Here is a 14,774-nt window from a genome sequence, read left to right as displayed (position 1 = left end):
AAATTTTGTCCACTTGGGGTTCTTTAACGTGACCTAAATCTAAGTTCACGGGCCTCAAGCATTTTTCACCACCATTGAAAATGCGGCCCCGGCTGCAGGGATATCATAAACCGTAACACGACCCGTAACACGACCCGTAACACGACCCGTAACACGACCCGTAACACGAGTAATTCATGCACACTTGACCGATCGTTCCAGTTTCGTTTTATAATAGCAGTCGTGGTAAGATAATAACCCTCTCCATTCAACAATTCTTTGTGTATATTATTTATATTTCGAGAAGCATCCTTGTAAATCACCGTAACGTTGGTATGTTATGGTTACTTTTGTCATGTATTAACAAACAAACAAACAAACAAACAAACAAACAAACAAACAAACAAACAAACAAACAAACAAACAAACAAACAAACAAACAAACAAACAAACAAAACTTTAAAAAGAATATCTTTTATTAGACTCGCAACATACATACAGAAAGAAATAATGGCAAGTGGCGCGAAAAATGACAAGATGTATGGAAAGAGATGTAATGTAGGAGAAATAGCAGTCCCCTGCCGAGATGCTCTTTTCTCGTCGTTCTTTCTCTTTCTTTTTTCTTTTTTTTTCTTTTTTCGCGCTCCACTCGGACACGGGCAGCAAGGTGTCGTCCATGAGCCGGCTACGGTGCTTGTGTGCTTTCAACGCCACTTCCTCGTTGTCTTAAGAGCACCGATAGACACTTAACCTTACTCACATTAGGCACGCTTGGCACGCACGCACGCACGCAGAGAGAGAGAGAGAGAGAAAGCACGTGCTGCATCGACAACAACTTAACGCAATGTTTGCACAGGCAGTAGAAAGCCCATGAGCTCACAGTCCGGTTTGACATGCCAAACGAACAAGAAACAAAACGGTGATTTCGGAGAGTTGGTACAGTAAGGATGGCGCTGCGCACCCTACGCGAAGGACAGGCTAAACCAGGAGGAAAAACGACGACAGAGGTATGCCATCAAGCGAAATTTCATTGAACCCCATGCAGTAGGGCGTTGACCCCAATCCTCACACGCACGAAATACGAACATACAAAACAAGATGGGTTTTACACGCTTCACGCGCCTGCTCTGCCAAGGCTCGCCGTAAGTTCAACTAATTACGACCTTTTACCAGATGTCCTTGATAGCCACGTATATAATTACGATTTAGTGTCTTGAAATTCATTTTTGTCAGTACCTTACAATCAGGTAAATGACGTCATACAAACTTAGGTTCAATGCAATTTATTCAAAATTATTCGATGATTTTACCACGCTGTTCATAAATAAGTTGTCTTGAAGGAGTAGTGAACTACAGTAAAACCTCGGTGATGCGAATCTCGCAGGGTTACCAAAAATATTCGCATCATCCGAAATTCGTATCACTGGAAAACATGGAAAATTAGTATGCGACAAAAGAAAGTTGGCATACGTTTTGATTCAGTGTTTCCCAGGGCCGCAGCGACGTCATGAACAGCTCTGAATGATTGCCAGTAAGGTTTTAGACGTCAGCGATCATACTTGTACTCGTAAATATACGGTGCATGCGCGCGTGTGTAATTAATGAACCACACCAGATGTGCTAATTGTGCCCCGTGACCGCTAGTAGCCCCTTCCTAATCTTACGACGCTTTTCTGCATGACACCAGTGTATTGCGGCAAAAGTGACTTAAGAAGCGCTTTGCACACGACAGATAGAGACCAAGCTCCTTCGCCCAGACCGTCCGCTTCGTCTTTTGGGGTCTTCGTCCACCTTTAATGGGACTTCATGACGGACCCGCAGCCTAAGTTTCAGTCTTGTTTCATATAGAACGTCTGATTGCGAGGACATGGCTTGCATCGACGTGGCAGGCACGTGTTACTGCTGCCTCGAGCACAGGAGCACGCGTCAACGCGTCGGAAAAAAAAAAGCGCGACGTCAACGTCATCTGTAATCTAAACGCGAAGGTGTCTAAAGGCCTCTAAGATTCGCGCGCACTATCTGGGAGGCAACAAGGCACCGTTGATGGTCGCGCAGCGCGCATACCCGCGCCCGCGCGTGACTGCTTCGTCTTCCGCGACAGCGCGGGCAGCACCTGTTTGTACCTGCGCGCTAGGGCACGTTCGCATCAAACGTCGCGGGGTGCAAATCGGTTCGCAACAACCGTACTCCAATACATTGCAGGCTAATGGGCCTTGGCCGGGACCACAGAAAAATTCGTATGACCCCGAAATTCGTACGAGCCGTGATCGTATCACCGAGTTTTACTGTATTGCGAATTGTGTATTTTAAATTGGTTTGGCGCTGATTATTGTTAATAACTGATAGGTAAAGACAGTAAGCTGCCGAGAAGAAATCATCTGAGGATGAATGTCAAATTCAGCGGATGGTTTCCTCGAAGAGCTGGTAAGATGTACTGCTGGTTATCTCTGTTGGTTAATGCTGAGGCTAGTATATATAGATAGTAATGTAGCTTGTAACAAATTGAAGCTTGGACGAGTTGGTAAGGATCCATTAAGAATGTATTAAAAGCGCATAGACGATAAGGAAAAGCGACAGAACAAACGGAGACAAAGAGCGCTGCCTTCCAACTGCTTTTATTTCAGTGAAAAAGTGCACATGACGAGGGAAAAAGAACTAAAGAGAAAAAGACCTGTGGACTGGCACATCATGAGGCAAGCATACAGTCACATTTGCCCTAAATTTCGGCAGTAATGCTTGATTGGATAGGGCAATAGAGGGAACCGCTAATTTTATGAGGAATTTGAATAGAGGAAAACTTACTCATTCCGTCGTGGTTCAGATTACCCTGTTGTCTTGACATTTTATAACATTTATTATGGCAGGTTTCTTTTCTTATGTGTTCCCCCAAAATTTAAATAAAAGTGTGTTTCTTGTTACTGCGTATTTGTCGAATTGCAAACTAAACAATGGTTATTTCACTTACGTAATACATGCAATCGGAAGTGAAGGGTTGTTACTTTCTGTTCTTAAAACCTCTGCCTCACTTTCATAATTTTTCATGTGCGTGTTCCATATGTGCAATACGTATTTCCCTTACTTCATGCTGAAACTGTGATTCATGATTATGTAACACCACTCGTGCTCTGCCTTGTAGAAGAGGAGTCACGTAAAGCTACACAAACCGTTTGTCCGCGGTTCTAAACATTTTGGTGTTGAGACAATTCAGAAACAACGAAACTGAATTCATTTGAGTTTATTTGAATTCGCTGCGATGCACGCTAAGGGTGGGGCGAACAGCCTAATAGCTTCAAAGTGAACGGCGACAGACCTCACATTGCTTCCTGGACACACTATGTCTGTCGCCACATTCCCGCGACGAATTCAGGCATGACAGCCAGGACGAAAGTTACCATATCTACGATACTATATAACTTGGTCTTCGTGCGCTGCCCCTTGTCAGCCGGGCTGACGAGAAGATCCTTGGCGGCAACCCTTGCTTTTCCATGCACGTTGTGCGCCTCCACCCTGATGCGGTATGTAAAGTCCTTGCGCAGACCTTTCAGTGCCAACTTATTTTCAGTCCAGTCCGTGACCAGTGTTCCGCTCCAGCTCATGGCACTCGGGAAGTCGGCATGGTACAGCACCATGTACGCGAAATCGGGTCCGTAGTGCTCTTCGGGCGGCATGGGCTTCCACGAGACGACTAGGTCGCCCGAGTCGTCCCAACGGGCAGTCACACGTTCGGGGTTCTTGCCGGGAACGTCCGTATTGGTGCCACACCGCACCCGCGAAGGCTCGGAAGGCGGCGACGACCCGACCTTGTTGTGCGCCAATACTCGGAACTTGTAAATGGTCCTGGGACGTAGCGACACTCTCCACTCCCTGTCGCTCGCTGGGATATGCGTAGCGACGTAGTCCCACGAGCCACGCTTGTGGTTCGTAGTGTACTGGACTGAGAAGAACAGGACCGGCGTGGTGCTGCGGTCGTCATCCCGGGATGTCCACTTGACTTGCGCCGAGAGACCGTCGCAGCTAACGCTTTCTATCTCCGGGGGTTCAGGAACATCTGCATAGACACAAGTTAACTATTTCAACATGCACTGCATCTTACATTTTTCATTGACGTTTGGTCTGAGGGTTCCGACCTCGGCGGAATCTATTAGCGTTTCGCTGGGCGGAGGCGCACTTCTGCCCTGCTCGCGGACGGGTTAAATGACGTTCGTATAACGACGACGTCCAGAAAACAATGCAAACATTAAAAGAATAGGATAACAGAGAGATGAAGTAGTCTGTAGGTATTCATGTTAAAAGACTGGGGGTGCAAACGCGGACACAGGAGAGAAGTCTACAACACAAATGCAGCTTGTGTTCTCTTGACTTCTCTGCTGTGCCCGTGCTTGCACGCCCAGTTTCTTAAAAGAAGTGACTGCAAATATCAATGTAAAAAAATTGGGGAGATCCCGCGCCTTGTTGGAATCGGTATCATGCGACGCAGTCGGCGAGTGATTGTCCATGCTGCACTTATTGGCAGTGAGCCAAGCGTTAGGAAGTGGATCGAGGATCTACATGTTTTTGTAAGTGTAGTAGTCGTGTGCACACTGTGGGCTTACGAGGAACGTCGACTACACTGGCGTTTAAAGGGTAACTTATTGTATGACGTAACTTCATAGCACTCACGTTAGAGCAGAGACGTCAGTATTATTGAAATGAAGTGCATTTTACGGCGCTATGCTGTGAATATCATATGCAGCTTTCGTTAGCGTATTCCTCCGGGGTCGAGCAACACTTCAATATAGATTGCTGAATCATAGAAATACAATGTATTGTTAATGAGATTGCTACAAAAGCGGAGTCAACACTGGAACCACAATTGACGTTAACCCGACACGACGCCTGTATGATAGGAGTAAATATGTAATGTTTAGTGATTTGTTATAAAATTAGATAGCCAGCACTGCAACCGCAATTCACGTCGCACTGACATTACGCCTGCATGGGGTCTTTTTCCAAAGCAGTTTCAAGACCTCCCGTGGCTCTGTGGTACAATACCTGACTGACATGCAGAATGCTTGGGTTCGATTCCTGCTAGGATCCTTATTTTTATTCTTTACATTCGTCGGGTCAACGCTGCCAATCTCGGTTTTTCTTAGCGCTTTGGTTGGTAACAACTTTATTGATGGTCCGGCAGAGCTTTCGCCGACTGGGCTTTAGGTCTCGCCCGCATTTAAATTGCCAACGTCTCTTCTCGCCGTACATGTTCACTGTCAATCACCTGCGGCGCATACCCATACACCGGGGCCCGAGGTAAACGGGTATGTGCCACAGGTGCCTGGGGGAAAGGGTTTAACGACTTGCGCGACGGCATTTTCACGTTATTCATGTCATGACCAGATAGTCATATTCGTCAAACCCTGCTGCCCCCCTATACTAATTTTGGTCTACACTAAGTTAAGGAGGCTATTACGAGAGCACCCAGACGTAGGCGGATAGATAGATAGATAGATAGATAGATAGATAGATAGATAGATAGATAGATAGATAGATAGATAGATAGATAGATAGATAGATAGATAGATAGATAGATAGATAGATAGATAGATAGATAGATAGATAGATAGATAGATAGAAGCACTCAATGTGTCTGGTTCGCTAAGAAATGCTTCGCATTTAAATAAAATACAGATATCCTTTTCCACTTTTTTAAACATTAGATACAGCATTTCACTAGCACTTCAAAAAGACTGTGGTGAAAATGCAGATAGGACAATAATTTTAATTGTATATAACGATTCTGCCAAAGGCCTGAGGATGAAATATCCTCAACAGGATGCTTTAAAGAGTCCGCACGAAAAAAAATTGTTCCAGAAACTTGGGAGAGGTTTTCTTTGTGGAAAACTTAGTTGTGCCACCCTGGAAGAAGTTACTTCTTAGGGTTCGCAAAAACAAAACAATGTAATACACGCCTTTGCGACACGGCGTCCTCATTTAGAGGGGCGACTTAGTTTTGCCGTTTCTGTGCACAATTCACAAGGAAGAGACCACAGACAGTGAGCTAATAGTAAATTAAGCATTCTTGTTCTCTAAAGTTATTTTACATCACCTCTGGGTGAAATAGTTTGCTACACACGCATCGCTTTGGTGAAGGCAATACCGTGTTCAACGAGGCGTTGGACGTGACACGCTTCGGCTGGAATTAAACAAAATAAAAATGGAAACCTTTTTGGGAAAGCTCGCTTCCAGTAGACAACTATAGCATGCAATGAGTTGGTCATTGGATTAAGTGGGTCGTTGAATTCAGATTATGAAGAAACATAGCATGACTGACTGTACAATAATTAGATAATTTTCTTAATGCATACCTGCCAAGTTTGGAGAAACGGAATCCGGGAGATCTACTCAACGGGGGGGGGTCTGCGATAGCAATTATATGGACACTGTCAGCGGGATTTTGCGGTCGCCGCTAATCTGTACAGAGTCCAAAGCGACAACATCGCTTACGCATCGTCTGTTTCACGTGCGAGTAAATGCGCGCTAGCGCTAGGGACGAACGCGGTTGAAGCAGAGATGAAACGACCCGGCCGTCACCGTCGCGCGAAGGGCACATGCGATAACATCGCTCCGCGTGCGAGGCCTGTCGTCGCTTGCTTACCAGTTATTTCGTCGGGCAAGGGACCATAAAGGGCGCCGTTGAGACGGGGACGGTCGCAAGCGCTGGTGAACACGCTATCTCGACAGACATCGGTAACGGCTACCCTTTAAAGTGCTGGGCTCTCCACTTCCTATCGTGTTTCTTCCTCGTTCTCAGTTGCGCCACAAACATTTCGTTAAGTTTGAACAGTGCTTTTAATAGTGACAAGGTGCTTGCCGTGTGTAGATATGTTGACGACTTTTTGGTGGTTATGAAGAAGCAGGAGGGTATTAGGGTGAATGGTGTTGATTTTAGTGGTTTTTGCAGCCTTTAGTGGTTTTTGCAGCCGTTTATGCAGCCCCCTGCAGTTTTTGCCAGCAAGTACAACGACTACGGTCATCAGGCTGTTCAGACACTCCTGTGATGGCTACCGCGGAGTCGTTGCTTCAGAAGGTGAAAGGCCAGGGCAGGAGGAAAGCCACACACAAAAACGACACAAGGTCTGAGGTGATCCCCTATATCCACAAAGTAGCGCATAACCTCAAGAAAGTGGCGAATAGGCACAACGTGCCGATCATCTTTTCAGCGCCGCGCAAGCTGTCTAAGCTGTGTACGCGTATCCCCGGTGAGGTAAAAAAGACAAACTGTGGAATCAGGCACACTAGGTGCTACGTAGAATGTGCGGTAGGGGTGGTATATGAATTGCCACTGAGCTGTGGTAAATCTTACATCAGCCAAACGGGCAGGTGTGTCAACCAACGGGCTCGTGAGCATGAGTTTACGCTCACAAATGATAAGGGGGCGCATCTTCCTGCGCACTGTGCAGTGTGTGGCTGTGTGCCTTTGTGTGCTCGTTTGAAGGTACTCGGACGAAGCAGAGAAACGGTTGCTCGCGAACTGTTGGAGGCGTTCTACACGAAAATGAAGGGCGCAGATTGCGTTAGCCAGACGTCAGTGTGTTTGCGGGAGCGGGAATTTCAATTGCTTTGCCGCAATATGCAGTCGATCTTCTGATGATTAGCTTTGCGATGTGTGCGCAGGCGCGCTTGTGACGTACGCTCTGTATATTTTCCCCCCAATTCTTTCGAAATAAAATCAGTTGGTAGAGCGCCCGTCCCGTCTTCATGTCTCTTGTGTCCCGTCTTTTTTGCGCTCTGCTTTTATTTTATAGACAGTCGATCATAATGCGTGTCGCAAAGGGATAATATGGTGGCGCTCGAAGTACAGTTCTAATTTGTACAACCACCGCAAGCACGCCTATCCAGAGCAGATGACAATGAAGTGACAATGAAGTGACAATGAGATGACAACGCACACATGTAATAAGTCATTCATTCCCCGAACCTCAGAGGACTGGAACGATCTTCCAGGATCAATCACGTCGATTGTTCATCATTCTCATTTTCATAACGTTTTAAGCTCAACTGTCCTGTTGTGCAACCAGCCAATTATGTAATTGTGTTTTTTTTTGTTTTGTCAAACTGTCTCATTCTTGCTTGCTTGGTTACGACTCGTACTGTTACTTATATTTTTAGTTAACATTGTATTTATAGAACAACGTTTGTATTATGTTTTTTTTAATGTACCACTCCCATCTATAATGCCTCTGGCGCTGATGGCAATTCAAATAAATAAATAAATAAATAAATAAATAAATAAATAAATAAATAAATAAATAAATAAATAAATAAAGTTGCAACTCGGGCTTGTTTGCACGGTATATTTGATAACAATGGTAGCGCAAAGGAACAGGACACAAGAAGGCAACAAAGCGCTGTGTGTGTCACTTTGTTGTCCCGTTTCTTTGCGCTACCATTGTTATCACAGATGACAATGGCCGGTTGAGGTCACAGCTGCGTGTACCTACCCAAAACAACGAGCGTAGCGCTCGCTCGGTCGCTGTCCACTGCCGTTATCGCCACGCACGCGTACACACCGGAGTCGGTCTTGACGGTTCGCGTGATAGTGAACGAGTTGTCACGCTCAAGTACCAGGCGGGGATCAGCGCCGAAGTCGACTGGTTCGTCGTTGAAGAACCACTTCACGCTCAGCTGCTGGCTCGGGTCTGTCGTGACGTCACAGCGGAACACCGCTGTCTCGCCAACCTTGACCTGCGAGTTCACCCGGACAGCAGTAGACAAACGATAACGATGCGCCTTAATAAGGCTAGAGCCTTATGAGCCTTATGCGAACGTGGCCTTGAACTAAAAGCCTGCGTGGGAGAAGTGAAGCAAAAAATAGACCACGTGACATCTAGGGGAAGGAAATACCACGTGACGATCACGAAGACAGCAGTCGGCGTGTTCAAGACTAAACTTTTTATTTGGCCTTGGGTCAGCACTTCTCGGTGGCGTCCAAATCATGAACGAAGCAGCACCTCCACCAGATGTCACGTACGTGTGGTTTTGATGGTGAAGAAGGCTGCAGCAAGACTGGGAAATACGGAACTCTTTATTTGGGTGAACTTGCGCCCGGGAAATAAACTCAAAATACAAGCGATACACGCTGTGCACTGATAGCGGCGAGGACAGTCGTTGGCCGTCGAGTAAACTGATCTGAGGTAAGGCGCGTCGACATTTATACATGCGGCATCGAAGGTTCTAGCGTTATCGCTAGTGCTCGCGAAAGCTCTCGAATAAACTTGACTATTCGTGTTCTGTGCGTAGTCTTAACAAAATGATCTCGAACAATCGCGAAGCTTCTCAAACATTGTAGCGTGGTCTGCGCCGAGCATTGATAACAGTTTTTTGTTGGTGAAACCCGAATACATCAAAGTAAAAGAAATAAACTCGTGTGGTAATATACCAGGTGTTTCAAGAAATGTGCCCGAAATTCTAAAAAATCAGGGAAATGCGACATTCATTCGATGCCTTCCCAATCGCACATGGGCTTCTATGGAAGTATCGCTACTAGTTTACATATACCTTGGCTCAAGTCACGAACCTCTGCCTCCCGTGTTGCTGAAGCGCAGTGTGGTAGTTGATGCATGAGCACAGGCGTGTACCAGTGTTGATTATGTGCTTGCTGATGTCACCTTTGCGCGGGATTCACGATACGCTGTGTCGAGGTATACGTTAACAACTTCAGCAGCCACAATGACTTAATCATGATCATGGACGTTAGTTGTCGCGATGGAGATGTGCCACTAGGCGTCAACGTTGGTGCATCCACGTCAAACGACGCTATAGCTGCCGAACACCAATAGACATTGTACAAGCTCACATACATCACTACACAATAAGCACTACTTCTGGAAAGACACGTTTCACTTTCGTGTTATTCCGAATCCTGTGACGAAGGGATCAGCCATGTTTTTTTGCGCTATTCTACAATGTGACGATACCAACCATAGCCGATACAAATTGTGAAAGGAAAGGCAAAAACGCTCTCGATCACCTCTTGGTATTGCGGAGGCCAAGTGATGCGAGTCTTGAGCTTCATTGCGAGGCTTCCGGTTGATACAGTCACAGATAACAGGAACACTAGCAGTGGTGGCACCATCGCACGCGACATTCTAGCGTGCATCATGGACCGCAATCGCAATATGAAGATCCCGTGAAACCTGTTCGTGACGCAACAGTGATACTCTGTGGTGCCCTTTTCCAGTGCAATGAAACGGGCACTACCTCACTCTGTCCGAGGCCTGCTTTGAGAGACTACGATTCACAAGGAAAGCTGTATTTAGAGTGAGATCAAGCCTTGCCGCAATGTTAGTGGCATGGCAGCCACATTAAACACGTTATCTGTTATACTTATGTTACGCAGAGGTCTGCAGCCATCTGATACGTAAGCAGGGCAGCGCGCGCGCGCGCGCGCGCGCGCGCGCGTGTGTGTGTGTGTGTGTGTGTGTGTGTGTGTGTGTGTGTGGCACGCTACCCCCCTGCTCCGTTACTCCATCTCGGGTGGCACGCAGACGCGTTTCATATCATACAGATTCCGTGTCATACAAGTCAAGTCAGAGTGTGGACGGGGTGAAGATAGCACACACGTGTCGACAGATTCGACCTTGTTTACATAAACCCGATACAGCGAGCGGACAGCGTTGTCACGATTTGCCTTGCCAGCAGAATCCCTGGTATACGCGATTCTGAGCGCCTGTAGATGATAAGAATGATAATTCTTGGAGGTTTTGGAGGTTTACGTGCCAAGACTAGGGGTGTGCGAATATTCGAAAATTTCGAATAACGAATCGAATAACATTCCATTCGATTCGGTACTCGAATCGAATAGTGCATGTTCGAAATACCGAATCTCTTTTGAATATTTTTTCAAATAATCAGCAACGACGAAAAGTGATCGAAAGAACGAGACGACAGAAGAGCGAAAGGTAACTTTTCTTGTTTTCATCATCGAATATTACCCAGGTGCATGCAGCCCACGTACTTACGGGACTATCGACGCTATGTTGATCACAGGACGAAGGCGTTATTGCTTAAAACACCAGAGTCGCCGAAGCGACAGTGTCATCAATCCACTACCTTGACCATGTCATTCATGATGATATTAACTCAAGAAAATTGTCTAATATTTATTTACCAGTTTTATTTAAAAGCTGTTGACAAAGTACCACCTTGAATACTGCAGTCACTGCTATATTTCAGCCTACAGTTACCAAATATTTCGAGGGCTCTAGCTGTTGCTCTATATGAGCTGGGCTTAGTTTAAATAACTGTGGTATTTTTTTGTCGGATAAAAGTAATCCTAATAATCCTTTGTTAAAACTTTTGATTACTTCTTTTAATTAAAATGTTGTGGAATTCTCGGGCGGTTTTGAAGATTGTTACCTTACCAGTCTAGGGCTGCTATGAAAATGGTTGCCTTATTATTCGAAAACTATTCGAACAGTATTCGATTTGTATTTGTATTAGATTCGGTGTCATCACTATTCGATTCGTATTCGATTCGGTTCTAAAATTCACTATTCGCCAACCCTAGCCAAGACCACTGCATGATTATGAGGCACGCCGTAGTGGAGGTCTTTGGATATTTTCGACCACCTGGGGTTCTTTAACGTGCACCTAAATCTAAATACACATGCCTCTAGCATTTCGCCCCCGTCGATATGCCCCGTCGATAGCCCCCGTCGACAGCTACGTTTCACCGACAAGTTTCGACCCTTGGTTTCCACAAACTGCTTTCTATCAGTTAAATATAACTCAACACATTCGAGTTCACGGGAAAGTGGAAGCTTGTTGAGAGGAAAAAAAAAATTACACCCTCTCCCGCTAAAGGGAACCATGTGTGGATGCGAAGCAGTGGGGAGATCGTTCGCTTGAGCGGGATATGGTGTAATTTTTTTAGGAGCTGGTTCGCCAGGTTCTTAAGTTGGGGCGAGGTCCCGCGCCGTAAGCTGCATCCATCCATTCAAAGCGTCGTGAAACGCGAAGAGTAACGCTACACGCACCCTGCGCAACTGCACACTTTGTTGACGCTGTTGTTGATAATGATAATTAATTATGCCTGCGCGCTTTGCAATTCATGGGCCTTCGAACGAACCACTCGTCGCGGAATTCACATGTCTCGACGCCTGGTGGGATGTTTACGCTTTTGCTACGCAATATTAAATGTGTTAATGACGCTCCTCGCGCTAGATAACATTCGTATAGTGTTTTTTTTTTTTTCGAAACAATTTCGAGTGGTAGAATACCTGCTTGCCACGCAGCAGTCCTGGATTCGATTCCCACTCGAACCGAACATTTTTAAAATTATTTTTTTATTTGCCTTATCTCAAGAATTTCCTCACGGATAACGACGCCGACACTTCAGTTTCTGCGAAACGAGCTCTCTAATGCGATCGCGTTAAAATTCTTGAACACGGGGTGTCACTGAAGTGAACGTTTGGACAAGCTCTCTTGTCTTCTTCTGATGTCTTGAAGACAAGACCACCTGTCCAAGCGTTGGCCCTAGCGACAACCCATGTTCAGGAATATTTTTTTATCTCAACACATGTGATAAGATAAAACGGTAATCGTATGTTTTCAACTTTAGAACTAATTTAGTGTGTGGAAATCTGTCAGACACCTTGGAAGAATTTAGGTGTACATAAATCTGAACAAAACGATCTAAAACGGCTAAGAATTCGTGAATATTTGTTACCATTTGTGTTGTGGGCGTTCCCTGCCGAAAGCCATGTTAGAAAGGAGATGAGACGTTATTATCACTGCAAAAGATTGGATATTGTGATCCACTATATGCTCTAGTAACTTGCGACAAACGAATGTTAAATAAATTGTACTATAAGTAGAGATTATTGACTTATCTCATTTTTTAATGGTCCGGCAGCACAAGTGCAATTTTCCAGTCGTCTGTAACATGAATATCACGTAAGAAGGCAGTTTCGCTCCCTTTACTTAATTTCAAAACTCAGCTACGGGTCCGCATCGCGTGTCCCTTTACAGAGCTCGTTCCGCAGAAATTCCGGTGTCGGCGTCGTTGGTTGTAAGGGAATAATCATCATCTCGTCCGGGACCGAAAAATCGAGAAAGACGCAAATAAAATAAATAAAAAATCTTGGTTTGAGTGAGAATCGAAAGCAGGCCGTCTGCGTGGCAAGCAGGTGTTCCTCCACAGAGCTCCTCCATTTTTTGTCTTTATTGCAGAATGTAACATTCAAACAAAAACAAACTAAGCTTCAAGCTTAGTGTTATAGCTTAAGCGTAGTATGCCACGTGCCACTCCATTGCTTGGAACTGCACTGAAATTAACTTTAATGCTTCACAAACATACGCGTCCTGTGTACAGGTGTCACAGTACGAGATGTAATAGCGCAGTAAAACGGGGTACAAGCGTATATTGCCATCGGGCGTCACACCATGTGAACTGCATAACGAGTTGGTGGTTTAAAGCCGGCCACCCATAACAAAAGGCACACACACCACTGCGCGTATTCCCTTACGAACACGTAGTGGGTGGATCGCAACTTCGAAAAAGTATCACGCGCGTAATTGCTGCTGGTTTAAAGCATGCCACCCATTACAAAGAGCATACACATTAGTGCGCGCATTCTCTTATACACACGTAGTGGGTACACTGCTGTCATAAAAGTGCTGTTGAAGAGGGCGGAAACCTTTACCTTTACTATAGGTATGTCGAGTGTGTGTGTGTGTGTGTGAGAGAGAGAGAGAGAGACCGGGCGACTGAACATAATGACAAGCGAAACAGAGCACGATGAGGATGGGGCCGAATATGGCTATCGCGTTCAACTCTTAAAGGCGAAGCTTAAGCGTCCCCCAATATTTTTCTTTTTTTAAAGCGAAGCTAGCTGTTAAGGCTAGCCGTAATTTGTGCGGCCTACGGGTATGCGATGCGGCCTAAGGGAAAACTATCATCACCATAAACGGGTATGTGACACAGAAATTGGGTAAATGCCACTACTCCCCACTTGTCCACTAAAAAAGGAAGAAGAAAACTATTGTCCTCAAACGGGTATGCCGAAAGAAGCGAAGCCAAAGAGTGAACTCGACAAGCTGGCGGCCCACTCTACCGACAACCTAACTACGACCAAGTTCTGCCTACTAACAACTAGAATAAGCAGCCCGTTGATCTATGAGAGGTGCGAACGCTGGGTTTCAGCGCGAGTTGCTGTCTCTAGAGCTTGGACACCCGTGTCGTGTCTGTGACTGCCTGTGGTTTAACTCGAACCTCTATGCGCTAAGAATCAACGTAGAAACAGCTTAGCATCACCTAGCTAAGTCCTATAGCAACGACCTATAAGCAACAGAGAAACAACCTGCATCACCTAGCTAAGGCCTGGAAACAACCTAGACGGAACAAGATCAGTCTTCAGATTTCGTCCAGTTTCGTTGTTTCAAGCCTTGCGCGGGTTAGTGCAAGGCTTGAAAAGAGCGCGTAGACCAAAGCTCAGACAACAGAACAGTTCTGGAAGAATAACGAACGCGTTACTTCCACTTGGCAGTTTCGGAAACTCTCATTTCCTTTAATTGGGCCGTCTACGCTTTATCGCGCTGCACAGCTGCAATGATACGGTGGAACACTCGCGCAGCTCCTTTTTTTTTCTTTCTTCAACTTTTCAAAAAAACACCTACAGCTTCACATTTGAGTAGTATTTATCATCCGTTTATTTCGATAACAGGCAATGCCTTGTCGGCCACGTTATATTATTTTTCTGATTGCGTATCCGGTTTCCTGTGCGACTGCGAAGCTTCGATCGCGCGTTTCGAAGTGG

General features: G+C 45.6%; 1 protein-coding gene across 1 annotated transcript; it reads right to left on the bottom strand.

Moving 5' to 3' along the window:
- Window positions 1–2,620: 2,620 nt before the first annotated feature.
- On the bottom strand, window positions 2,621–10,030 carry LOC119372315 (neuroglian). Its single transcript, XM_049419833.1, has 3 exons — window positions 9,937–10,030; window positions 8,457–8,762; window positions 2,621–4,027 (listed from the first exon to the last, which is right to left on the bottom strand). The coding sequence occupies exons 1-3, from the start codon at window positions 10,028–10,030 to the stop codon at window positions 3,312–3,314; spliced, it is 1,116 nt and encodes a 371-aa protein (XP_049275790.1). The 3' UTR covers window positions 2,621–3,311.
- Between the last annotated feature and the right edge of the window lie 4,744 nt (window positions 10,031–14,774).

This window comes from Rhipicephalus sanguineus, chromosome 10, assembly GCF_013339695.2.
Source record: "Rhipicephalus sanguineus isolate Rsan-2018 chromosome 10, BIME_Rsan_1.4, whole genome shotgun sequence".
Lineage (NCBI taxonomy): Eukaryota > Metazoa > Arthropoda > Arachnida > Ixodida > Ixodidae > Rhipicephalus > Rhipicephalus sanguineus.
Note: the sequence above shows the minus strand (reverse complement) of the source record. Positions and strands in the feature narration are given on the sequence as shown.

Excerpts from the sequence above, each read along its gene's own strand:
- LOC119372315 (XM_049419833.1), bottom strand. The coding sequence starts at position 10,030 with ATGAAGCTCAAGACTCGCATCACTTGGCCTCCGCAATACCAAGAGGTG. Across the intron at positions 8,763-9,936 it reads CACAATTTGTATCGGCTATG|GCTCTAGCCTTATTAAGGCG; the intron begins GTTGGTATCGTC and ends AAGGCTCATAAG. Across the intron at positions 4,028-8,456 it reads CGCTACGCTCGTTGTTTTGG|ATGTTCCTGAACCCCCGGAG; the intron begins GTAGGTACACGC and ends GTGTCTATGCAG.